The sequence below is a fragment of the Heterobasidion irregulare genome (genome assembly GCF_000320585.1).
Source record: "Heterobasidion irregulare TC 32-1 unplaced genomic scaffold scaffold_13, whole genome shotgun sequence".
Taxonomy (NCBI): Eukaryota; Fungi; Basidiomycota; class Agaricomycetes; order Russulales; family Bondarzewiaceae; genus Heterobasidion; species Heterobasidion irregulare.
In genome coordinates this window covers 515736-540153 of record NW_009258209.1, presented here as the reverse complement: position 1 = coordinate 540153, position 24418 = coordinate 515736, and the positions used below count along the sequence as shown (strand labels likewise).

The window sequence follows — 24418 nt, the reverse complement described above, 5'->3', positions numbered from 1 at the left end:
ATATCTTAGGGCATTTTGCAACTCGTCACAGGACGACTGGGCCGACCTCATTCCCTACGCGGAATATGCCCACAACGTACACCAGCACTCAGCTACGAAGAAGTCACCATTTGAACTTCTACACGGATACCAACCAAGGGCGTATCCGGCAATTATAGGAAACACGAATGTCCCCACTGCCGACGCGCGACTTGAAGCTCTGCAACGTGCTAGGAAGGAAGCACAAGCCAGCCTCGAAATCGCAGCCGAAGCCATGAGGATACAGCACGACCGTTTTGGAACGGAGTTACCGCCTTTCAAGAAAGGAGACCAAGTATGGTTAGATGGGAAGAACATCCACACAGACCACCCATCGGAGAAACTAAGACCCAAACGATTTGGGCCGTTCGAGATTATTGACACTATAGGCACAGTCAATTTCAAGCTGAAGCTGCCGAACAGCTGGCAGCGCATTCACGACGTCTTCCATGCTAGTCGACTTACGCCCTACAAGGAGAACGCAACACATGGACCCAACTACCCCAAACCAGCACCAGACCTAATAGCGGGGCAAGAAGAATTCGAAGTCGAGAAGGTCGTCGGAGCCCGACGCTTCGGACGATGGAAGACCCTCCAGTACCTGATCAAATGGAGGGGTTATCCCGAATCGGATAACTCTTGGGAATCGGCGGATAACGTCACCAATGCCAAGGAAGCCGTCGCAGAGTTCTATAAACGACACCCGTCCGCGCCTAAAGGAAGGGAAGCATCCATCCGAGTATTAACGGCCGACCTAGAAGACAATCGAGAAGCCGAGGAAGAGCAGGTCAGGAAACAACTCGAGAAAACCCCTAGCGGCAGGAAACGGCTCGCCACAAAGGACGCTCGCCAAATCCTACAAGATCGAGAAGATCAACGAGAAGAAGATCGAATCACGAAGGCGCTGTTAGACCTGCCAGGAAGAAGACTTCTAGACGAAGAATACACCATCCGACAAATTCAGCTAAAGGCACGAGAGCTGAATCGACAATTCAAGGACGACGAGTACAAACTCGAAGGGCGTCGCATCGGGAAATCATACCTCGACAAGGGGGCCACTCCAGCCAAGCTCAAAGAAAACGCAGCCGCCCAGCTAAAGGACGTAAAAGATGCCGGCAACAGGAGGAGAGTCCAAGGCCTCCAAATCCCGGAGACGCTTTACTCGGCAAAGTTCAAGACATTGGGAATTCTGGAAATAGCGGCGGAACGTGACAAGAAGGACACCAAGCTCAAAGAAGAACTTCGAGAACAGCCCGTCAAAAAGAAGTTTCTAGCTACCGGAGCCACGGTTCCCCAGATCAAGAAACCACTCGAAGCACGAATGACGCAATTCAAGAAGCCATCAGCACTTCCAAAATCAAGAAAGACAGAATCGAAGATCGACGATCAAGGGACACGATCACAGCAGCCCAGATTAGACTCATCTCGATCAATGGCACAGCACAAACGATCGGACAGCCCTAATTGGCGAGTACGAGCCTACCAAGAATTACAAAAGCAGACGAGTCGTGGTTTAGCCTGGACAGGTAAACGACTATGAACCCCTTGAACCCCACTCTAGCAGAAGTCGCCGTTTACACCGCCGTCGCGACCGCCACCTTTCTCGCTATCTCTCTCGCTGCTTTTCTCGTTGGAGCCATCTGCCAGGGCTCCTGTCTCATCGCCAGTGACCTCGTATAAAAACGAGATCATCGTCGACAAAAAACCGTCACCCAGTTCCCCCAAGTTACATGTCCTTGACCATCCGCAAGTTCCACTTCCTCGAATCTCCCCGCTACATCATGGCGGACTTTCATCATGCAACCTACCCTCGCGATCGTTCCCACTCCCAGTCACCCCCTTTCCTGCTACGCCCTGTCTCAGTCGTCTCCAACGACTCCGATGACTCTGACGACTCCCTCGCCTCCATCAACCACATTGACGGCATCACAGTCGACGACCCGCACTTCGAAATCGGCGTCGCCCGTCTCCCTAGTCGTCTCGAGGATCCCCACACACCTAATGCTGGGCAAATATTTGCTCAGTTCAACACCACCCCCCGCGTCCTCATTCCCGTTTACCCTTCCCCTATCTATGACTTGACTCATTACTTGAACCCGAATCTCGTCGGTGTGCTTTATCACATCACCTTCACCGACGACGAGGCTCCAATCATGCTGGACCAATCTGGGTTGGACGATCCTGCAAATTTCTTCTTCTATTTGCAGCAGATTGTGATGACACGAGCGTATCAGGTGCATCAGGGACCACTGAGCCGACACCAGATGACTCTTCTCTCGAATCTCGCCCTCACCAGTTACAGGAACAAGGGGCTCTTTAACCTCCCAGCCCTTCGCAGTGACATGATCAGCTACCGCCCTACCGGATATACGTCTCTCGCAATGAATCTCCTCCTCCGACATTCTCCAGCCGAATGGCTCGACACTCTGGCACGAATTCCTTTCCGACGAAACACCATACGTTGGTTCCGCATCACGGGATTCGGAAGAGAACGCCTAGTCATCGAAGAATACATGCCGGGAGGAACACTACCAGAACGACTATTTCCCACAAATAGTCGCGGGGAGCAACACGTCGCCGCGTACTGGTCCGAAGGATCTAATCCAGCAGACAATGAAAGACCCTGGTACATGGCAAGATCGGACGTCACGGTCGAGGATGGGTATCATTTACCTCGACCCGAGGAACTCCTCTGCGAGTCAAACACTCCGAGACCCTCCGGAGATGTTGGACACCCCCCCGTCACACCCCTCATCCTCTCTCTTCCTGAAATCCAAGAGTCATCGCTGACAACTAGTCTCCCCCGCACACCCTCCTCGCCACTTCGTTTTCTCCAAGCGGACAACACGAGGTCTTTTCGACATGCGGTCTCGGCCGAAAGAACCACAGTCGTTGCAAGGCTGGAAGAAGACGACCCCATGCCTCCCGCGAGCCCTCCTCCCGACTCCGACCAGAACATCCGGAATCGCGAGGCTCGTCGACCACTTCCGACGCCGCCCTCGGCACCCCCTGATGCATCCTCATCCGCGACCCTTGTCGGAGAAGGCCCCGCCCCTGCTGAACCTATCGACACGTCCTCCTCTCAACCTGGGACGATTCCAGTCGTATCGGAAGATTGGCACGAGGGAGCACGGGCATCGGCACACGTCTGGCCCGAAACTCCAGCCTTCACCCCATCTCCTCTTGGGTCACCTCCTGCACCAGAAGAACGTTACTGCTGGGAATGCGGACGTCAAGGACACTTCCTCGCAGCCTGTCCAATCACACGCATTCGGATGCGGACAGACGTCACCGCGCGTCAATTTCTGCGCGATTACGACGCACATCGTGGAGCCACTAATCGACTTCGTCTGCAAATGGATAAAGTGGCTGAGGAGTACGGCTATCACAAACAGGCTTTGGAACACATGATCACCACGTCCATGTGGACCGGATACCCTGTTCGCTCCATCCCCACTTACGATGTCGACCATCCACGCGAACCGCCGCCAGTAGTCGGGGCACACTCCAAACGCCGAAGACTTGTGTAAAAAGGGGGGTAGTGTTAGGACCGCGTCCTAACACGTGCTCAGCACGTGATTCATTGGCATCTCTTCTTGACTTATCCACAAGCTTCGGCTTGAACGCTTTCGGCTCGGACTCAGACTGTTTATCATTTACATGCTTACGCATGAACGCTTTCGCCTTGGTTCCGGATTGATCATCATTCACATGCTAACGCATGAACGCTTACGATACTATGCTTCCTCTTCGGTTTCTGATTCGATCGTGATCGGGTTCCCTTCCATTGCAGATCACGATCAGTGCCTCATTTCTGATTGATGCGGACAGACATTGGATTTACTTACTATACCTGGCTACATCCAAGAGCCGCGGAGTACGAACAATGACTGCGGCTTACTGATGTCGATCGTTGATAGTACTTAGTGTTTCGAAGCACGGACCATATGTCCGTCCCACCCTAAATAGTCCTGTACTATATATAGGGGAGCTGAGCTTCTCAGAAGCCTCAGCTCGTTCACTTTGTATACATCTTGATCTCAGCACTGCGCCCGGCGTCTGGCTGCCTTCCCAGCTCACGCTTCGCGATCTCTGTCAGATCTAAAGAACCATACGAAGTCTGACGAAGCAAGAGATTCGTCTCAACGCTCTCGACGCCCTCTACTGTCTATCACCTCGTCAAGGACTCAGTAAGTCTTGAGTCAATCGTGGAACTAATAAGCTTCAGCCCAGGGAACCCTTCTCAGTGCATCACGTGCACGCGACTAAGCCTAGCCGGCTTAACACATGCATTTATAGCTAAAGTGATAGAATAGGCATCTATAATATCAAGACAGACCATCTGATGAAACTTGGTTGTACTGGTGCACAGAAGAATCTTTTACACCCATTACACATTTGTGCTTAGGAAGGAAAACTCCTGCACCACCAGACCTCTTTTATTATAGCTTGCACACATGTACTATTATTGCACTGGAGTTGCAAAAAAAAGATTTCTTCATGGCATTGTGGATTATACTTTTGTTTGCTCAAAATTTTTATTTCACTTGCGAAAACATCTTAAAATATGTCCTGTTATTTTTTCGTATTTTTTCGTCCATGGACAGAATTATTGTAAAATGCTTGAGAAGGAGAGTCCGAAAACGAGCAAAACTTGAGAGTTGCAAATCTTTCCGACGATCGGGTCACACATCGTCACATTCAAATTTGAACTCTGGTTGCGGGGCGACTTGCGAAGTGGCGTTTCAAAAAGATGACCAAGCATCACGCGGCCCGAGGCTCCTTGTCACTCTGCCTGCCATCGAACACTGCCCGTCAAAAACAATTCGCTGAAGAGCATTGGAGTCTTCAAAGTCAAATCGAATGCTCCATATGTCTTTGGTAGTACCTGGTTATCTTCAATATCCTATTTTTTTGCAATTGAACTCAAGGATCTGAGGGATCTTGAGCATCTTTGAGAGAACTCTGTTCTAAAAACCATTATCCATTGCTTCCTCACTGCTGCACCCAGTTTCTGTTCTTAAAAAAACTAGCATACTTGAAGGGTACTTAAATGAACAACTGTGAATTTTTTCGAAAGGCGCCGTCAAAAAATGCTGCGAGGAGCTCGGTTTTGAACCTCCCATCCCGTTTGCAACTCTGGTGCAACGATACTACCCTTCTCTGATTACTTCCCGATGCGATTGGAGCGAGATAGCGTGGGGTTGGTCTCCAAATGCTGACCTAAACAGAAGACAATAGTGGAGTAGCAGGGCCGAAATCGATAGTGTGATTACCATCCAAATTAATGCGGGGCCCGTTACTCTCGATGGCAGAGCTGATAAGTACCAAGTAGCTATTATAAGTCTGCGGAGCATCTGAATGGCTCAGTATTCCAATGACATGTGAAGAGTTTCCTAACATGAGTCCAGTAGCGAATACTCGTGGATGTCAATAGTCAGTGTCCATTGCAATGTTTCTTTCAGCGTCAATGGCACAACTTTCTATCGACAGTTCTAAGCATATCTTCGCATCGCTATGAGCGCTGTGAGCTGTGAGCGTTGGTCAGAAAATGGAAGCATTGATCATCCACTCACGTCACGTATCACCGGTCACCTAACAGTTATTTCACTGATCGAAACACCCCGACCTGTCACCTCCTGTCACCATCTGGTAAGATTTCATCCAGTTCTCGTGGTATGAGTCATGGGCGACTGCTCAAAATACTCTCGCTCTCTGGAGATGTCCGAGTGCTAGACCGAAGGCACACAGTGTTTCATGTGTCCATCGTTGATACCTGTGATGCGATCGTAGACCCATTTGCTCAATTGTGTGCGTTCTTGTGACAGATCTTGTAGAAAGGAGACAAGAAGCAGCAGGTTCTCATTTGTAATTACCACAAGACCAGCCAGGACGTCGCTTGCCTGGGACCTCCTGGGATCCAAGGGACCGCAAACGAACTAGTAGATTTCGGTAATCAAGATTCATAAGGCCTGACATCAAAATTTAGAAGGACTTGCCAACGCGGCCGGGTCCACTTGGAGGCGTTGTGGGCTCTTGTGGATCCTGGAGATTTGCTTGGAGAGTTGTCGAAATATTGCCCGATTTCGAGCCATATCCTTGACAATCCGAGTCTTGGGCCATGTTTTGCGATGTAAATATAGAGTAAAAATCTATCTGACTTGACATTTTCGGTGCGAGAGCACGAGCCGTTGAATGCCGTTCACACATAGCAAACTGAGAGTTTACGCGATAGGTTACCGCACGCTTCCAGAAACGATTAAACGATGTCGTACATACCAATTTCGTATCACCGTATTTTCGGTGTTCCAAGCTCTCAGTTATATAAGACAGAGCCTTGCTTCGACCTGGCCGCCAACTCTCAGCCTGCCAGTCTTTCTAGCACATCCACGACCGCCATGATTTCAACGACTACTCCTTGGCTGAAGATCGGTCTCTTGCTCATTGCAGCAGCATCTGTCGACGCATCGCTATCTCCACCACAGCCTCCAGTGCCACCAAAACAACAGACGGGACCTAGTTTATTCAATCGCGTTGTGCGGTACATTAGCTTCCTTACCAAAGTGCGTACGGGCCCCATGCTCCCGAGGATGTTCTTCTGACTGCGAGATGCTGCAACCAGAGCCTCACCTGGGTGCTGGCCATCATTGATGCCGTCATGACGCTATGCACAGTGTACGCACCTACATCTGCCGCGGCCGTCTCCCTATGCCGGCGCGCGCCGTCATCACCGACAGCCCTCACGATCCCCGGCACACTCTTCGTCGTGGCAGTCGCCAGCTGTGTTGCCGGCGCGCTGCTCCGCAAGTGGTGTTACGTTACTCTTGGCCGGCTCTTCACCTTCGAAGTGAGCATCATGCCGAAGCACCAGCTCGTCGTCTCCGGCCCTTATGCATGGATCCGGCACCCGAGCTATACGGGGCTGCATCTCACGCTCGTCGGCGTGACCGTCATGCTCGGCGCGCGGGGGTCGTGGGCGAGAGAGTGCGGGATGCTGGGATGGGGGAGCACAGCTGATGTTCTTGCGTGGTGGTTCGCGGGGTTCTGGGTCGTTAAATGCGGGTTCGCAGTATACAGCACGATGAAGAGGGTTCGCGTCGAGGATGGGGAGCTGCGGAAGACGTTCGGACCCGCCTGGGAAGAGTACGCCAAGAGAGTCAAATTTGCGCTGGTTCCCTGGGTGTTCTAGTCAGGGAGGATGTGTGTACCTCGCACCGCGTAGTGTACTGATGAATTCTGGATTCATGAACCTAGCGATGCTCCTTGTACGAGATGTTTACGATCGATGCCAACTGTGCTGCTATGAACTGTTTTTCTACTAATACAATACACTCGGGACGAACGATACCATTATCAATGTCAGAGGTGTGAGGTGAGTACGGCATAGACTACTTAGCTTATTTGTGGAATGATGGCCGTCGTGACCATGAAACACGGTGCGCAGAACGAAATTTGTAGAAGCTCTGCTTCGAGAGTTCGTCGATCGGGAGTTGGAGGTAAGTACATAATAGATTCGTCATTTGCTATCAGTAATGGGAACACCTATTTGATGGATTTGGAACGTGCCCTTGTATTTGTAGTGTATATTTCTGCCTCCACTCGTCTACTTATAGGCGCTGCTGATAGAGTCTGCACCTCGTGCAACACTGTCGACTGTCTTACCTCATGGGCTTCAAGCCTTGCAAATATTTGTGGACCACTATTGGTCTGATGATTCAGGGTTTTGAGGGAGCACGGCGGACCTGACCGAATGCGCCGACGAGTGGTGTCAACAAGAGAGACTCGGAGACCATGAACAGACCCCGCTTTGTTGACATTGCAACGCCGAGCCTGACAGGCTCAAGTACGTCAACAGTTCTGAGCTGTGTTTCCTGTGTGAAGCGTGCAACGGGACCGTGCAACCGAAAGTACTTCAAAGTCACCCGGTAGAGTATGCGCTAACAAGAGACAACCGGCTTTTGTGATGGACGCAAATGCGTTGCGGAGCATAGGTAAACTCGTGACAAGCCTATGATAACCCATGAGGCGCGATGGATGAGGCTATCCGATGTATGAGCTTAAATTTCAATGGAAAATTGAATGTGGGCTTGCCGCGAGTTTCTCCATAGTGCGCGTGAGGTCCACGAGGGTCCACGCACTGGTCTGTAGATTGAACGGAGTGCAACGGTTGTGAGGTCACCAAAATTGAGCTTCAAGGGTCGACGCAGCATTGCATCCACACTTACGGCTTCAGCACTTCAGCGCCAAATGCCGGCGCCACGAAGAATCCCCTTGACGCTGGTTGTCATTCTAGGTGCGCCACAGCTGCAGTCGGTCAGACGGGCTCTGACAATGAGACAAGAATGAACGTACGGAGATCGGAGTTGTATGATACCATATCATGAGACAACATGTCGAAAGGAATGGACGCACCTCTCGGTCGACGGGAACACATAATATGAATCGAAAAGACGCGCCGTTGATATGACAACATGACGCTTGCATGAAGACGATCCTCAGATACTCGGACAGGAATTGCATTCGCCTTTAATCATGATGCTCAGCACGAGGACGTTCGAGACTTTGGGATGCCTAAGTACACTCACCTTCTACACACTACCATGTTGACTGTGATATTCTGCTATATATTCATGGATGTAGGTGCAGGTAGGTGCAGATAGGCTGGCGCAGCTGACGATCGAAAACGGCGGCAGACTCCCAAGAGACAGTGGGCGTGACAGCCGCGACAATGCCGCGACTGCCAAAGCTGCCCCCGAAAACAGCTGTAGCCCGTCGGTTGCAGTCGGCCGACAACCTATGTTGGCCGCCCGTACCTGACTTTCACAACCCTCCCCAGCCAAGCTAGTCCCCCACCTCCCTGCTGCTACCCCCGCGTCATGGTCTATACTACCCTGATATCAGCACCACCGGCATCGACACAAGGAGGGATTTCTGCATCTTCAGATACCTCGACGATCTCCGGTTCCAGAATCCAGGCCTCGCTACGTAGCTCGAGGCGTTGTCATTTGTGAGCACTTCAATTCCAGGTCCTATCTATCTGAATTTTCAATATCAATCCCATGCTCTTATCGTCTTCCAAGGCTCGCCGATAAGGTGGAAATAGTTGGCAGCATCAGAATCTAACTTTTTAGCGAATATCGACCCCGCATAGATAAGCCTTGCGCCTCGTCCAATCGTAGCCACCGATTATCCTGTTTCAGAATGTTGATAAAATCGTCGATGCGCGCTCATCCGTCTCCCTCGACTCGTTGAACCTCCAGCAAAAGTATCACCATGTCGTCCAGTGCAACCGTTCTCCCACAGGGGGCAGGCTATGGCGTCGGTGCGTCGTCTGCTTATTCAGCCTTGTAATATCATCCTTACCGGGTTCGTGGACGGATGACAGTCGTCGGTGCGTTCTAAGCAGTTTTTGGGAGACGCCGGGGCGGGGAGCTGACCGCGCAAGACAGGGATCGGCTTGTTCTTCAGCGCGTTCATGATCGTGCTCACCGCGGTCCAGACGCGTTACACCTCGTTCTCGCCGAAAAGCTCAGAGGAGTTCAGCAGTGCGTCGAGGAGCGTCAAGCCAGGCCTCATCGCGGCCGGCATCGTCTCCGCGTGGACGTGGGCGGCCACTCTCGTGCGTCTCGTTACATCACTGTAAAGTTCCCCTACTCTGTATCTGATGTGCGTGTGTGCGCGACGCGACGTGTAGTTGCAGTCGAGTGCCGTCGCGTATAAATATGGGATTTCGGGGCCGTGGTGGTACGGCGCAGGTGCGACGGTGCAAGTTCTCCTGTTCGCGCAGCTGGCGGCCAAATTGAAGCTGAATGCGCCCTACGCGCACACGTGGCTCGAGATCGTCGGCGCGCGCTGGGGCTCATTCGCTCATCTCGTCTTCATGTTTTTCGGGTGCGTGAACAAAGTCGAGTGAGCGTCATGCTGAAACTGAAAGCTTGTTGGGCTACCAGACTCGCTACGAACATCATCGTGTCGTCTATGCTCATCCTGGGTGGATCAGCAACGGTCACGGACTTGACGGGGATGCATACTATTGCTGTAAGTGTACATATGTCTTGTCACCTACACATCGTCCAACAAATATCGTCCAGGCCTGCTTCCTTATTCCTCTCGGGGTCGCAATCTACGTCGTTGTAGGCGGCATGCGTGCAACACTTCTTTGCGACTAGTGCGTTGGCACTTTCTCAACCATGATTGCTCACTGACGTCACCTCACAAATGCCCACAGCACCCACACGACCGTCCTCTTCGCCATCATCCTCACCTTCATCTTCACCGTGTATGCGACCTCGCCCAAGATCGGATCGCCCGCACGCATGCACGAGCTTCTGGAGGCTGCTGCTGCGGCGACCCCGGTCCCCGGCAACGCGCACGGGTCGTACATGACGATGCGCTCGAAGAATGGGCTGATCTTCGGCGTGATCAACATCATCGGCAACTTCGCGACTGTATTCCAGGACCAGGCGTACTGGCAGCGCGCCATCGCGAGCAAGCCCGCGAGCTGCGTCAAGGCGTATCTGCTGGGTGGGCTCGCATGGTGCGTTCTATCGTTCGCTCGACTCTTCCGCTTCCGACGCTGATCACGGTCTTGACGGTCTTTTGATTTCGGTGAAAGGTTCGCGATTCCTTTTGCGTCCGCCACGACGCTCGGGCTTGCTGCTGTCGCGCTTCGAGGCGACCCTGACATGGAAACGCTCACGGCCGCAGACGTGTCTGCGGGCCTCCCAGCCGCCGCCGCGGCCTCTGCGCTCCTCGGAAAATCGGGCGCCGCGGCCCTGCTCGTCCTCCTTTTCCTCGCTGTCACGTCGGCCGCATCTGCCGAGCTCATCGCCGTGTCGTCGATTCTGACGTACGATGTCTACAAGGTGAGTCCAAGTCGACGCTTCAGGGTCGTCACTGACTGGATGGGTTTTTCGAAAGAGGTACTTCAACCCGCATGCGACGGAGGCGCAGGTTTTGAAGGTGTCTCACGCGATGGCAAGTCTCTTCGGGTCTACCTTTTCACCATTTGATATCTGACAGCCAATTTCATCATCACTTCCTACTTAGGTCGCCTTCTTCGCGCTGTGCATGGGCGTCGCAGGCCTCATTTTTTTCTATATCGGGGTGTCCATGGGCTGGCTCTACGTGCGTGTGTTTCAGCCCTCGAGCTCTCCGCAGTGCTCATTTGTTTTTCCTTGACACATGCAACAGACATTTATGGGCGTCATCCTCGGCTCCGCAGTCGTGCCCATCGCGCTGTGCATCACCTGGTCCAAAGCAAACAAATGGGGCTGCATCGGCGGCGCGGTCGTCGGGTTTTGTGCAGGGATCATAGCGTGGCTGGTCACGACGAGCACGCTGAACGGCGGGACGATTAATGTGACGACATCCGGCGGTACGTGAGCGGCTGCGGTGCCAGCGGCACTTTTACGCTTTCAAGCGCTTGGAGCGCAGACGTTCGCTGACTGTGGGATTTTGTGGTATACTGGGTTGTACAGGCGACTACGAGATGCTTGCAGGCAACCTGGCCTCGATCGGGGTCGGTGGTATCATCGCGACCGCGACCTCATACATCGTAAGTTCTCTGCGGTTTATCAGCACCCACACACGCACTTGCTTATACCAAATCCGCGCGGCTTCGATTCATCGCTCGCTGATGCTGCCTGTCTATCTCCCCGCCTGTAATCTGTCATTGTTGTGTGGTCGTCAAGTGGCCTGAAAATTTCGACTTCGAGGCCACCCGCGCCCTCAATGCGCCCAGCGCCGAGCCGCGCCTGGCCGGGGAGAAAGCGGATGCCGAGGTCGTAAAGGATGACAAAGACAGCGAGAGCGAGAAGCGCCCGTCGCGCGCTGGCGACGCGGACGTGCAGTCCGTAAGGAACGAGGAGCCGTTCGTGCAGGCCGACGGAGACCTGGACCCTGTCGCACTCCAGAAGGCATTCCGGTTCGCGGCGTGGTCGTCTATCATCCTCGTAAGTTTTATTTCGCGCCTCTGCATGTAGTCCGTTTGCCTGACATGGGCGCCCGGTGCAGCTGGTCGTCATGCTGATTGTCATCCCGCTGCCGCTGTTCTTCGCGCATACTGTGTACGGCGTGCGCGGGCTGACGGCGTGGGTGGTCATCGGCATCCTCTGGTGCTTCTGCTCCGCGTTCTCGGTCGTGCTATACCCGCTTTGGGAGAGCAGGGAGGCGCTCCGGCTGATCATGCGGGGAATCGTGAAGGTCAGTGGCGCATCTTCATCAGATGCGCGTCGGCGGTGTCTTGCTCACGCCTCGCGTTTTCAATGCGGGCTTTGCTGCGCGCATTCTTCAGGATATATTTGCGAAGGGAAGCGGGAAGTACGTGCCACCTGCAACGGTGGCGCAGGCGTGACGACCCGAGGTGCGCGGGTGGCCGAAAAAAGACGTATTGACAGAAGGAATCGGGTCCAGATGTACCTATCACGCTTGTGTACTTGTCTCGTTGACGTTCGTCGATGGACCCGTAATTCCAACTTAGTAGGAGCGGATTATGCAGCGCACGTGGGATGGCTCCGGGGTCGCTCGCCACCCCCTGAAGCGCTTGAAGGCTGGAAGCCCGTGCGAGTGGGTTCGAACTTCGCGAGTACGACACTTGCCTTTATACTCCCGGCCGAGTCTCCGCTGTGCCAGGCGTGTTTTTACATGAATCATGATTGGCGTGTGCTTCTGGAACTTGCAGGCGCTCGATATCGCCAGCGAGGAGGTCCTTCTTGCCCGAACGAGCCCCCCCTTCCCCCCTTATAAACAATCAACCAACGCTTTCCCTCGCTCATTGCCCCCCCCTCTCCCCCTTCGCCCCCTTTCGTTCTCGCTGAATTATTTTCGATTCTGAGATGACGTTTACTACGTACGGCGGGCTCGCCGTCCTCTTCGTCGCTCTTTTCTTCTGGCGGAGGTCAAAGACGGCTGGATCGTCCCTGCCGCTCCCTCCTGGACCCAAGCCGTGGCCGCTCTTGGGAAACATCACTGATCTGAAGGCAAAGGAGTTCTGGCTGACCGCTGCGGAGTGGGCGAAGGTGTTCGGTGCGTACGAGAGACGAGGTTTCCCCCTGGCGCGTTTCACTTTGAGGGCTTCTGAGAGGCTGCCGAAGGGTGGCGTCGTCAGAAGACGGATGACAGGGATCTGCGACAGTGGATGTCCGGCGGCCAGATCGATGCGTCGTGCAAAGCGAGATCGTGCTCGAGAGAGGCGCTCATCTAGCCCCATATCGAGCAGTCGCGGTTCCCCAACGGTCGTGCACGCGGCAGGTGATGGGGCGCCTCCGTGCATCCGTGATTGATAGGGCACGGAGATGCACGGCGGGATCAGTCCACCTGTCCGTCTGTCTCCTCGATCCTCAAGTTTTGTGCCGGATGCGAACAGTTCGATTAATTGATGTCTGGTTCCGATTCCAGGCGACGTCGTGTACTTGCATATATTCGGACAGGGCATCGTTTTCCTCAACTCACCGGAGGCAGTCGCCGAGTTAATGGAACGTCGAGGCGCAATCTACTCGGACAAGCCTGCGCTCGTTATGGTTAGCGAGCTGTAAGCGCCCCTTCCTTTCCCTTCTTCTCCGTCCGTCTTCTCATGCAGATGTGCCTCTAGATGCGGTGCAGAGCACATGGTATGCACACCGTGCAACTCTTTCGGAGAGGTCCTCTCAACTGATCTGGCTTCTATCTGGGCGACTCCCAGGTTGCATTCACTCGCTACGGCGACGAGGCACGCCGACAGCGACGTCTGATGTCCCGTGCTCTAGGCGTCAATAACATCAAGCAATACCACCCCCTCATCCAGACCGAGACTCTCCAATTCCTCCGCCGGACCCTCGCAGACCCAGACTACGTCAGCAACGTCAAGAGATACGCGGGCGGCATGACGCTGCTCGTGGTCTACGGACTCGAGGTGCGCTCCAACAATGACAAGTACCTCGTCAAGTCCGAGTACGCCACCGACTTGCTGGCGAATGAGATCTGCTCCGGGGGAGGCTTGTGGCCGGTAGACATCGTTCCGGCTCGTAAGTTTATGCCCGTGTTTCGGCGTGTCCAGGCTGACGCGGTATTCAGTGAAGCATCTGCCGGATTGGTTCCCTGGCGCAGGCTTCAAGCGCAAGGCGGCGATGTGGAAGCGGGTCATCGAAGAGTCTGTGGATATGCCCTACAATGCATTGAAGGACAATATCGTACGTTTTCGTGTTTGTGGGGACTCTCCGGAACTGATGTCAGAGCTTTCCGTACAGAGAGCCGGCACAGCGGTCCCTTCGTTTTGTTCGACGCTCCTTGAAGAAGACGGTAAACTCGCCACCGAACTTGAGGAATTCGATATCAAGTGGACGGCCAACTCGATGTATGCTTCTAGCATTGACACTGTCAGCACCCTTCTATTAGAAGTCTATACTCTGAACTGACGGCAATTTTTAGACACTGACCGTCGTCACTCACTTCTTACTGGCAATGATACAGAACCCGGAATCCATGCGCAAGGCTCAGAAGGAGCTGGACAGCGTTGTTGGAACCTCTCGCTTGCCTACATTTGAGGATCGCCCAAATTTGCCCTTCATCGAAGCCATCTGGGCAGAATGCTTGCGGTGGGGCTGCCCCGTGCCATTGGGTAGGCGTCTCATGTTCCAGGCATTTATTGCTCCAAGAAACTGAATGATGTCGACTGTCTTGTATGTCCTTCTAGGCCTCCCCCATCGATTGATGGAGGATGATGTATTTGATGGCATGTTCATTCCTAAGGGCACTCTTGTAAGCTTTTTGATCATAGAGACTTCGGGAACCATACATACTTATGATCTGTCCCAGGTATTTGGGAACGTCTGGTAAGCTTAAGAATCTGTCACTATGACTGTTGATGCTCTTAACTCTATTTTTCATTTCGTCCAGGAAAATGCTGCGGGATCCCAAACTGTACCCTGATCCTGAGAAGTTTTACCCTGAGCGTTTCCTCGAGAAGGTCGATGATGTCACGGCGCGCAGACGGGACCCTAGGAACTATGCATTCGGATTTGGACGGAGGTGCGTTGTGCTCTACCTGTCAACGCGGGCTTGCCTTTGACAGTGGTGTTATGTCGGCTGTCGTAGGCGATGCCCTGGCGTACACCTGATCGAGTCCTCAGTGTGGCTGCTGCTCGCGACGATGCTTTCTACCCTTGATATCTCAAAGGCCGTTGATGAGCGCGGACAGACAATTGAGCCAGAGGTCGTATTTGATAACTCGGTGTTCAGGTGCGTTCGGCTTGCTAACGAAGGCAATGCGTGACTGAATATATGCGTGCTCACCTTCCAATCGTGTATAGGATTCCAAATACGCTGAAGCTGAGTATCACGCCCCGCTCGGAGCAGGCGAGGATCCTTGTCCTCCATGAAGCATAAGTCGAATAATCTGTAAGCTACCTTGCGATGTGTACACTAAATGGAGGTGGTGGTGGTGGTGGCGTCGGCGGTGGCATCATGGTATTGCTTTCGCTCTCGGTTTTTTGCCTTAGGGCTGTACTTTATGTTCACTTTGTAGTTCGTCCATGTTCGCTTTCTGTAGATTATCTTTGTCTAATATTTATATGCATCGGCGTCACCTTCGTTTATCTGTGTGCGCGTGTGCGTCTTGTAGCGCCTCCGCGTCGTGGTCATATCTTCGGAGTGTCTAGTGAACGGAGTCGGTGTGAGAGGTAAGTCAGATTGTGCCCGAGGTGAAATGACGCGGTCGCATACGGGCGCAGAGAGTCATGCAAAAGTGATAAACTTCCAAAATTGGACACAACTTTCACACAACTTCTGCACCGCTTTCTTGACGGATACATGACAAAAGCCCAATTTCGTAACTAGGCATAACGTTCACTTGAATTTCTGTTTTTACTGAGCGTCACAGTTGAACCTGCTTCCAGCTGCTTCCTCGGGACGCGGCCGGCCTCAGGAACAGCGCACAGCTCAGCCGCTGAGAAGACTCGAGAAGATTGCTTGTGCTATTCCCAGAGGCCGCAGATGCTCCAACTTGGCGCAAGTAGGAGACAGTCGTTCTCCGCGGGGACACTGCCTGTTATCGCAAGGCGTGTATGGCCGCTCGTGTCCAACAAAGTCTTCTTCAGACTCGTTGACTGGCGGATATTATTGTCTGGTGCGTCAGTCGACCTGTGGATGACCTACGGCGGTACGGTCTCATCTTACCTCGTGCGATTCTGGTTTGTGATTCCATTCAATCTGCTGCGACGAAGCGCGACGAACGTGGTACATGATCAAGCCCTTTGGAGCCCTTCAGGCCAGCTCCGCACTCAGGGGTGTGTCTGGTTCGACTGTACTTGAATATTGAACATCGAACATCGAAGGTCGCAGCGAAAGACAATTAATTGGCCATCGGGAAGGACATGGATGTGGGGCGCTGCGTAGGAACGCGCGGGCTCGTTTGAACTGCGGTGCAATCTGGTGCAATTGATATCTTGTAAGTTCGTGGTTTGCAGATGACCTAGATCGAAGATTTTGGAGGTGAGTCAAGGAACATGTGGCCTAGGCAGAGTCCAGGTCAATCACACGAGGAGTCATAGCGGACATAGGGTAAACGGTCATCTGAACACGCCTCTCTTCCGCTCTCCTTGGCTGCTTTGGATCATACCGCCTTCGCGTGTATGTCTTAGTATGAGGCGTCGCCTTGGGATATGTCGGCCCTGATCGACAGCGCGGCAGATGTCGCTGCGGGGGGCGCTACCGAGATTATGTCGGGCGCGCGCATCCTCGCGTACAGTGCATTTGGGCATGTAGCTTGCGGTCGAGTCATCCCGCGTTCTGACTCGATCTCTTAAGGCAGTGATGCGGCGCTGGCGCCAGTCAAAGGCAAGCCTGACTAGACCAATCATGGCTACCAGATACCTCAATCGGTTTGACTCCAAGCACAGGTCATTGTATCATAAGAATTATGCTTCAGCACTTCCGATGATGAATCACCATGAGCGCTCAATCCGGCCTCATATTTATACGTGATTCCGTGCACTTCACCTCTTCCTTTCTCTTAGAATCTTCTCGAAATGTCGTCCTCGAATCCTCCAGCGTATCCTCAGTCGCCTCCTTATTCGCCCGTTCCACATCCGGACGAGACTCAGCTCGCTCGCGCCAGCATCAGGACTCGTCGCTCGCGGCCGACAGGAATCTTCACAACCAGCAAGAACGGTATTGTGCTCGCCCTTCGAGGTCAAGAAGATGGGGCGTTAATTCCCTCGTACGGTCGGAACTCGACCATCAGTGGCGATATCGGTTTGGAGAGCACCGAAGATGTCGTTGGCGTTAGTGTAAAAGTGAGCGGCTTTCCCCCCCCCCCCCCCTTCTCCCCAGTTCCATCCGGTCTCATACGATGACTGCGCAGCTCCAGGGTGTTCTCGACCTGACCGTTACTGGCGTAGCAAGCCAGGATTCAATTTTTCTCAGCAAATCGTCTACGATCTGGGAGCAAGCCAATTCGTCCGCACATGCCCCTAGTATGTTGCCGTTCGAGGTTGCGATTCCACAGTCGCACCAAGACGCCGGTAGCGCACGCCCACTACCGCCGACATACGCCGGGGTCTTTCCAGGTGTCCGTGACCTCCATGTCAAGTGCTGCTATACGTTGACCGTCTACGTGACGAGATCTGGGTTGTGGAAGCCGCGAAAGAGGTACGCAGCGCGTTGTTTCGGTGGCCTTTTTTGATATTTATTCACGTAGATCCTTCGTCGACAGTATGAGCGTTCAGTTTGCCTACCAGCCCCGTACGAGGCCGCACCGGCCCATCATTTCGTCGCCATTTCCGTTTTCGACCACGATCAGGTCGCATCCGGAGGAGTGGCACCAAGTGTCGTCGACGATGCGGTCGCGGGCGGATTCAGGAGTGAAGCCTATCGAGTGCCAGGTATGTGAGATCACCCCCCTCTCCTTTGCGGCGATGCGATCCACATGTAGCTGACAATGAAAGACAGCTTTTTATTCCAGCGGTCCGGATATACTCAATCACGGATACGGTGCCGTTCTACCTCCAGCTCTGCGCCCCGACCGCATCCATCGATGCATTTCTGCATCCGAGGCCTCCCCCGCCGTCCATGTTCCGCCTCTCCAAAGCGGCAGTGGCATTCGACGACTCTGCCCAACCGACTGTCACCGTGTCGTTCATGCGCCAGATCGAAGCCGTCGTAGGATCCCATCACGCATTTCGCAGCTTCGTCATTGGCGAGGGCACTCTGCGGCCGGTTCCTCCGGATGTGGCATCGAGCACGACGCTCGTTCCGCCTGCCGATGGATACCAGACTCTGAACTGGGAAGGCGAGATCAAGTGCCAGAAAAACGTGACCGACGTCGGATTCAGTGTAGGAAAACTCATGATCAAGGCGAGTCTTTACAACCTTGCCACCCCTCCGAGTACCCGCGCCGCTCTATCCCTTCCTTTGGCTTACAGTATGCGACTTGTAGGATCATGTTCGGTTGCAGCTGGTGCCGCCGAGCCCAAAAACCTCGCCATTATTGGAACACGAGCATTTGCATACCATTCGATTGGTCACGGACTCCTTTATGGAGGGCCGTGAATATGATTTTTGATTTTATGCTTGTTTTTTCTGTTTATCGTTGTTGTCCCGCATTAATCTCATACGCACCTCGAGCTCCAGACATTGGCACCCTCGACCATATCAGGCTGATTACAACATGCCCCCCAGCGACCAAGCCAATCTCTCTACCAGACCTCCTCAAGCTGTCTTTGTCTCTAACACGCAGCAGCCAATCAAGCACGGATTAATACCAAGCATATTGAAGAAGTCAGGTGCGCCGATATCGTGAATGGGCTGACATCTTATTGGGGGGTTTCGTTTCCACTCTGAGATCACGCAGTCGACAGGAACACATCATTCATGTTGGCGCGCGGTGTGAGCGCGGCTCTCAAATCTCGGCGCAAATCTTCCCTGGACTAGGGTTCTGGAACATGTTGACCTCAATGCGGACGCGTTGAGATGAAAATCATCATTCTCAAGCTGCAAACTATTAACAGTCCACCTGAAGCTATCTGTATGCCAAAGTCGTTCGCTTCTAAGTGATCGCCGTCTCTCCATTCCTATGGAAGTCAAGGTATCAAAGAAACATGCTGATGATGTATGGCGACGGCCTGGTGTACGAGGGTGTGTCGCGGCGCTGCTTCCAAGCCTTGTGCATCTGGATCCAAAACAGCAGAAGAAAACAGCGGAAAACGAAGGTAGACAGTTCGCTCGAGAACCACGTGATTCCTGGGGATCTGACGTAGTTAATGTGACCGCGAGCACGCCCGGCGGCTATTACTCCCAGTTTACTCCCTCTAGATATTGCGTGCAAAAGTACAAGAAATTCATGCGCGGGCAGGGGACTCGGGAATGTTTGGCTGACACCTCATGCCGAGACCGAAAACAGCGATGTTGCGCGAAGTGCCTTCGCCTGACGATACCACATTTTGGCGGGTGATTTGAGTGTGAGGCTGTGAAGCCTTCCGTCTCTGTTATAAATGTACGCTTTGAAAACGATGTTCGCGCCTGACTACAAGAGGCTATGAAATATCGCAGTTGGACGTTCGGATGGGCCAAATGCGCTTGTCGTCGACATGTGTCTGATCCAGATAGTGTCTACACAGCTGACAACCATCGCTTGTGTCCTGCAAGCGGTGTTTACTTGGCAGGTGGATGGTGACGTCGATGATCGTGAAGTCTGCAGCTTGAAGCTTGAAGATAGCATACTGACGTGGAACGTCAATCGTACCAAAGTACACCGTGAAGATAGGCCAGACATGGAACCAACGTATTATACGGATGATAGAGGGGTAGAAATATCTGCATAAGACATGGGGTGAATACGATCATGTACCCGTGTATCCACAAGGAAAGGCATAATAATACACTTGAACGCACCGCAAAAAGCAAGTCCGAAGATCGAAAGAACTACCAATAGGTGCATCGTATACACACAGAAACTGTAAACAATGGACAACATAAGACTCTAAGGCGTATTCACCAGGTGAAATGCCAACCAGAACAACATAGTAAGGATGCAAGGATATCATAGCCAGCACTTAGTAGTCTGCAGCTTCGGTTTTCATTCTCTCCGCCCTTGCTAGCTCGGCCAATGGGCTGAGACTGGCAATGAATTCGGCTACAGCCGTCCAATATCCAGCTTGAATGCAGGTATCATCTAGCGCATGAATCAACATCGATGTACAAGAGCAAAATTCGGGAAGGGAGGGAGACACCCACTGTGTCCACCAGCCGGAAATTCCATATACTTGTCGCCCTGGTCTACGTAGACTGGAGGTCCGCCCGATGTGTCCTCAGGCTCGCTTGCGGTTGCGGCCGCGGTCTTCAGGAATTCTTCTACAAGTTCGCGATCTGCCGCGGATATCTGAGAGGACTGGGACGGGCGTGGGACGGACGGGCGGGATCGGATGAGGGCCCATAGACCCTGCATCTGTGCGCGCGGAACTACTTCGTCAATCGCGCCGCCGAGCATGAGCACGCGGATGGATTTCGGAATTTTAGGAACCTGCGACGGGCGGAAGGAGGGCGGAAATATGTCAACGAAGTAGGTGATAGAAGAAGGGCGACCCACCTTCAGGTATGACTCCCATTTCTGATGGCAGAGCCAGGAGAACGGGGTGAGGATCGGGAATGCTGTTGGGATGAGGCGGGGGAGAGACATAAATGTGTTCTCTAAGATCATGGCAGTGATCTTCATCGATAGGTCTCGTTGAGTATGGCATCGGTTAAAGTAGAGTTCTTGACTGTAGAAAACTCACTGCCTGCGTGTTCTTGCTAGCGAGGTCGATTGCGACTGCGCCACCTATCGATTGGCCATACAGGATCTGGACCAAAGTGAGAAAGTGAGCAATGTGACGTTAGAAAATGTAGAGCACGATGTTAATAAATGCGAAATGACATACAATAGGGGTCTTAGACAGTGTTTCGTGTTGCAGAACATAATCGAGCCCAGTTTGGGCATCGACCACAAGACCTGAGGCCAAAATTTCTTGCGGTCATGTAGTGTGCGAACCTAACCCAGGAAAATACGTACCCTTCTCTGACGGTGTGCCTTCTGAGCGGCCATACCTAACAATGACGGGTACACCAGCGGGAATGTTAATACGGGTTTAGATAGGATGTCAATGAAACGAGGAGCACATGCTTAAGAAGCAGGCACTAATCATTTGCGAAGAGCGGATAAAAGGGTACGGAAAAAGTGCGGGGGGAGTGAGGCTACTTACCCGCGGTACGACAACATGAGAACATTGCAGCGCATCTTCGCAAAAAATATCTTAGCGAGCGGGATTCGGTGACCATGATTTCCGCCGTTCCCGTGAAACATGATAATGGTCGGACGAGTTGCAGCAAACTGTGCGTAAAATTGACATGATCGGGGTCAGACATAGACGAGGAACAACGACCGTCGAGTTTTGAAGTGTGATTCACCATATCGTACTTTTCGTCATCCCCATCACTGTCCCATTCTATCTTGGTCGCTCCAGGGACATGTAGATCTGGGCGTTGAAGAAGTAAATAGCATTTCAGTTTGACCCCATCCGATGTGGTGAGTTCGAGGTCGGTATATGGAAGGGAGAATTCGGCGGGTGTTGGAACTTCTGGTAAAATAGCATCGTACAAGCATAAGACTTCGAGGATGAAGGCGAAGTCAATAAAGGAAAGCATGCGCACCGTCTCGAGATCCCGGTGGGAAGGCACTTGGATAGATGAGATAGTTCTGTCCATAATACAGCAACCCCATGCCTGTGATTGAAAATCCCGTGCCTTGATGCTCAAGAATAGCACATGAATCAGGGTTTGGAGGAACGTACCGATCGTGGACAGACCGGCGGCTGTGGCAGCTGTGCCCTGTAGAATTTTGACGACGTCAAACAGACTGATTCGATCACTAGTTGTACCCATTGCTGTATCTGAAGCAGATGCAACAAAGACAACGATCCGCGGACTGACCTTGGCAAACGTTTCGATACTCGGAAGTAAGCTAGACATGCTGACTTCGGGTTTTCGAGGGTGCTATGTCTTTGGACTCTTCCGGGTTCCCTGAAAGATTGCGCTTGTAATAGAGTATGGGACAGAACTCTCTGTGAAGCGTATGTAGCTGTGTAAGCTGGTTGAGTTCTCAGGATGGGGCTTGAACTTCAACGAAGCGTACCGCGCGCAGTTTGGAGGCCGTGGCAACGACGTAATGATGTTTGGCCGTGTTGACCGGGATGAATTTCGCGCGCTCGGCCCCGAATGCATCTTTGTCTGCTCTTCCTCCACGGCCAGGCTATGCCTCACCTTCACCCTTCGCCGCATCATCTGAGGACATTTTTCGCGCGCACCAGGCAGTACACCGTCAGCACGACATGCTTACCAGACTCTCAGGGAATGTTCTTTCAGGCTCTTCGATATGGAATAACTCGCGATTCCTGCGATTTATCGGCCGAACTCTGTACATCTTCTGTACCTTGGACATCCTCTCCAGCAGCCTTTTTTGGCTTGATTCTTGCAAAGGACTTGTCTCAACCATCACATATACCACTCAGACCACGCGGGTCAATCTGATACGGTTGTCCTAGGGTGTTTTGCTCACTTCTTTGAATGGTCACGACCTTCTTTTATCCCTAAAGACTGAAATCTCGAAACCTCAGGCCCCACTCGTTATAAAGGCAAAATCATGCTCCATTGGAACTAGGTATGTGCCTTACTCGTCACATCATCCTTTCGTATCCTTTCGTATCTCCTCTACCAGCCATGCCAAAATTTGGCTTAGGAACTATCGGTTGGCATAGTGTCCATCTTCCCGGTCCGTATCTATTCTGTTATGCTCTGTGTTTAAGTTTGGTCGCGGCGCAGTGGAAGAGAAAGGATATTCAATGTTCCACATTACAGATCTGATGTCAGCCAGTGTGAGCCACGAACTCTGAAATTTTACCGGAGTATACATCTCCAACGGCATGTTTATTCGTTCTGTCCCTATTCCCAAGCGAAGGGCTACGAAGAATCACCGTCCAGCTCACGATCTGATATATAACACTTGATGCTCACCGATATCACTTCACCCCTCGGACTCCCTCCACCGGGTAATATCCCTGCAGCAATCACGCGATCTTCGCCTTTGTTCTCTCATTTTCTTACAGTCCAATCCCGTATCCTCGCCATGCTATCATTCGTCAAGCTCGCATCCATTGCTGCCTTCGCTTTCGGCACCTTGGTCTCCGCCTCTGCTGTGCTAGCCGCCGAGAAAGCTGTGCCTGCAGTTCTCGTCCCACCCACCATCATTGCCCATGTGGCCCCAGCTCCCGAAACAGCCCTTTATCAGCGCGATGAACTCAGTAGTATTGCTGCCATCATTGGGAACCTCACCGCTGCTTTAGAGCCCGTGCTGAAAGACCTCTGTACGTCTCGTGGCTATATCTCTGTAGCAGCGAGGAATATTCATACATTATTTCTAGCTGGTCTCTCCTCTGCCAATATCACCTCCATCGAGAAACTTGTCGGTGACATTAGCACCCTTATCAAATCCGCCACCTCCGCAATTTCAAGTCTCTCTGGCCAGTCTCTCGATTCAATTCTTTCCTCCCTCGATGGAGGCAGCACGCTCGGCATTGGCGATATCGCGTCTCTCCTTGGCGGGTTATTGACCGACATCTTCAATGCTATCAGCCTTGCTACTTCGGGATCTACCGACTCCACGAGCATCATTAACATGATAACGTCGCTTGTGTACGTTGATTATCTCTATAGATCACGTAGTCTGGAGTATCTGACGAGAGCATGCATGTTCTAGTAAGGACATTGAGCCCCTGTTAGCCGCCATCATTTCAGTCAGTGGTCTACCGGGCGCGAGTATTATTGTAGCTTTACTACCCCTCATCGTCGATATCCTCCCTGCTTTCCTCAAGCTCATCATCCCGGCGATTCTGTCGTTGCTCTGAGCATCCGTAGTTAGGTATGTATCGGTTGTGCGTGCGCAGGATGAGAAGTTGCTGACACCAATACTTGGCTAGATCGACGTATATTACTACATATGTTGAAGGACGCTAAGTGTAGAGGCCACATTCTCAACTTACCTCCTTCATGTTGCTCCGTTCGTTATTGTTGTTCATATTCACTGGGTTTCTGTCTTCGACTAGCTGTCCTTGAATCACAATCACCGCTGTCGAAGTTTCTTGCGAAATGCAGTGTTCCGTTGATGTCAAGACCCTTCCAAGCCTTGCGTGTGACTGTGAGGGTACTGGGTCAGGTAACTTTGGTGAGTGTCTTGACATGATCAACTCTCGAAGGCAGCTCCGACTGATTTGAGACGTGTCAACCTTTACGTTTTTACGGATTGGAAGCTCGGTGATGGAATCGCTTGTGGTAGCCGTTATTCATATAGGGCTTCCATAAACCGACAATCATATGGGTCTGCCGTGGTGTATGACGG

General features: G+C 52.5%; 9 protein-coding genes across 9 annotated transcripts; 7 read left to right on the top strand and 2 right to left on the bottom strand.

The window, feature by feature from the left end:
• Nucleotides 1-379: 379 nt before the first annotated feature.
• On the top strand, nucleotides 380-736 carry HETIRDRAFT_243116 (uncharacterized protein; the record flags this gene model as incomplete). The annotated part of the gene is made up of 1 exon (XM_009554442.1): nucleotides 380-736. A coding segment is annotated over one exon (357 nt), but the record flags the coding sequence as incomplete, so codon positions are not given.
• A 1012-nt stretch (nucleotides 737-1748) lies between these two features.
• On the top strand, nucleotides 1749-3548 carry HETIRDRAFT_164543 (uncharacterized protein; the record flags this gene model as incomplete). The annotated part of the gene is made up of 1 exon (XM_009554441.1): nucleotides 1749-3548. One exon carries the CDS (start codon nucleotides 1749-1751, stop codon nucleotides 3546-3548), a length of 1800 nt encoding a protein of 599 aa, XP_009552736.1.
• A 2856-nt stretch (nucleotides 3549-6404) lies between these two features.
• Nucleotides 6405-7207, top strand: HETIRDRAFT_246871 (uncharacterized protein; the record flags this gene model as incomplete). Its single annotated transcript, XM_009554440.2, has 2 exons — nucleotides 6405-6554; nucleotides 6641-7207. Coding segments are annotated over 2 exons (717 nt in total), but the record flags the coding sequence as incomplete, so codon positions are not given.
• Nucleotides 7208-7978: 771 nt separating this feature from the next.
• HETIRDRAFT_437092 (uncharacterized protein) lies at nucleotides 7979-8639 on the bottom strand. The gene is made up of 5 exons (XM_009554439.1): nucleotides 8604-8639; nucleotides 8431-8542; nucleotides 8244-8307; nucleotides 8110-8160; nucleotides 7979-8058 (listed from the first exon to the last, which is right to left on the bottom strand). Exons 1-3 carry the CDS (start codon nucleotides 8618-8620, stop codon nucleotides 8248-8250), a joined length of 189 nt encoding a protein of 62 aa, XP_009552734.1. The 5' UTR covers nucleotides 8621-8639; the 3' UTR covers nucleotides 7979-8058; nucleotides 8110-8160; nucleotides 8244-8247.
• Nucleotides 8640-9291: 652 nt separating this feature from the next.
• HETIRDRAFT_455951 (urea transporter) lies at nucleotides 9292-12373 on the top strand (the record flags this gene model as incomplete). Its single annotated transcript, XM_009554438.1, has 15 exons — nucleotides 9292-9340; nucleotides 9404-9409; nucleotides 9468-9637; nucleotides 9713-9909; nucleotides 9969-10056; nucleotides 10110-10186; nucleotides 10247-10555; nucleotides 10634-10883; nucleotides 10939-10980; nucleotides 11068-11145; nucleotides 11212-11395; nucleotides 11499-11575; nucleotides 11712-11972; nucleotides 12034-12222; nucleotides 12314-12373. The coding sequence occupies 15 exons, from the start codon at nucleotides 9292-9294 to the stop codon at nucleotides 12371-12373; spliced, it is 2037 nt and encodes a 678-aa protein (XP_009552733.1).
• Nucleotides 12374-12854: 481 nt separating this feature from the next.
• cyp17 (cytochrome P450 monooxygenase 17) lies at nucleotides 12855-15594 on the top strand (the record flags this gene model as incomplete). The annotated part of the gene is made up of 12 exons (XM_009554437.1): nucleotides 12855-13044; nucleotides 13417-13549; nucleotides 13610-13628; nucleotides 13700-14021; nucleotides 14071-14186; nucleotides 14244-14372; nucleotides 14425-14614; nucleotides 14690-14754; nucleotides 14812-14828; nucleotides 14893-15024; nucleotides 15091-15234; nucleotides 15306-15594. 12 exons carry the CDS (start codon nucleotides 12855-12857, stop codon nucleotides 15379-15381), a joined length of 1533 nt encoding a protein of 510 aa, XP_009552732.1. The 3' UTR covers nucleotides 15382-15594.
• Nucleotides 15595-17021: 1427 nt separating this feature from the next.
• On the top strand, nucleotides 17022-18622 carry HETIRDRAFT_482016 (uncharacterized protein; the record flags this gene model as incomplete). The annotated part of the gene is made up of 5 exons (XM_009554436.1): nucleotides 17022-17288; nucleotides 17357-17643; nucleotides 17708-17876; nucleotides 17944-18327; nucleotides 18431-18622. 5 exons carry the CDS (start codon nucleotides 17022-17024, stop codon nucleotides 18554-18556), a joined length of 1233 nt encoding a protein of 410 aa, XP_009552731.1. The 3' UTR covers nucleotides 18557-18622.
• Nucleotides 18623-20045: 1423 nt separating this feature from the next.
• Nucleotides 20046-22145, bottom strand: HETIRDRAFT_67782 (Alpha/beta hydrolase; the record flags this gene model as incomplete). Its single annotated transcript, XM_009554232.1, has 12 exons — nucleotides 21958-22145; nucleotides 21819-21895; nucleotides 21679-21750; nucleotides 21436-21605; nucleotides 21231-21358; nucleotides 21041-21075; nucleotides 20910-20980; nucleotides 20766-20831; nucleotides 20579-20698; nucleotides 20399-20512; nucleotides 20227-20263; nucleotides 20046-20164 (listed from the first exon to the last, which is right to left on the bottom strand). The coding sequence occupies exons 3-12, from the start codon at nucleotides 21746-21748 to the stop codon at nucleotides 20046-20048; spliced, it is 930 nt and encodes a 309-aa protein (XP_009552527.1). The 5' UTR covers nucleotides 21749-21750; nucleotides 21819-21895; nucleotides 21958-22145.
• Nucleotides 22146-23029: 884 nt separating this feature from the next.
• HETIRDRAFT_330707 (uncharacterized protein) lies at nucleotides 23030-23927 on the top strand (the record flags this gene model as incomplete). The annotated part of the gene is made up of 3 exons (XM_009554732.1): nucleotides 23030-23387; nucleotides 23445-23715; nucleotides 23780-23927. The coding sequence occupies 3 exons, from the start codon at nucleotides 23030-23032 to the stop codon at nucleotides 23925-23927; spliced, it is 777 nt and encodes a 258-aa protein (XP_009553027.1).
• Between the last annotated feature and the right edge of the window lie 491 nt (nucleotides 23928-24418).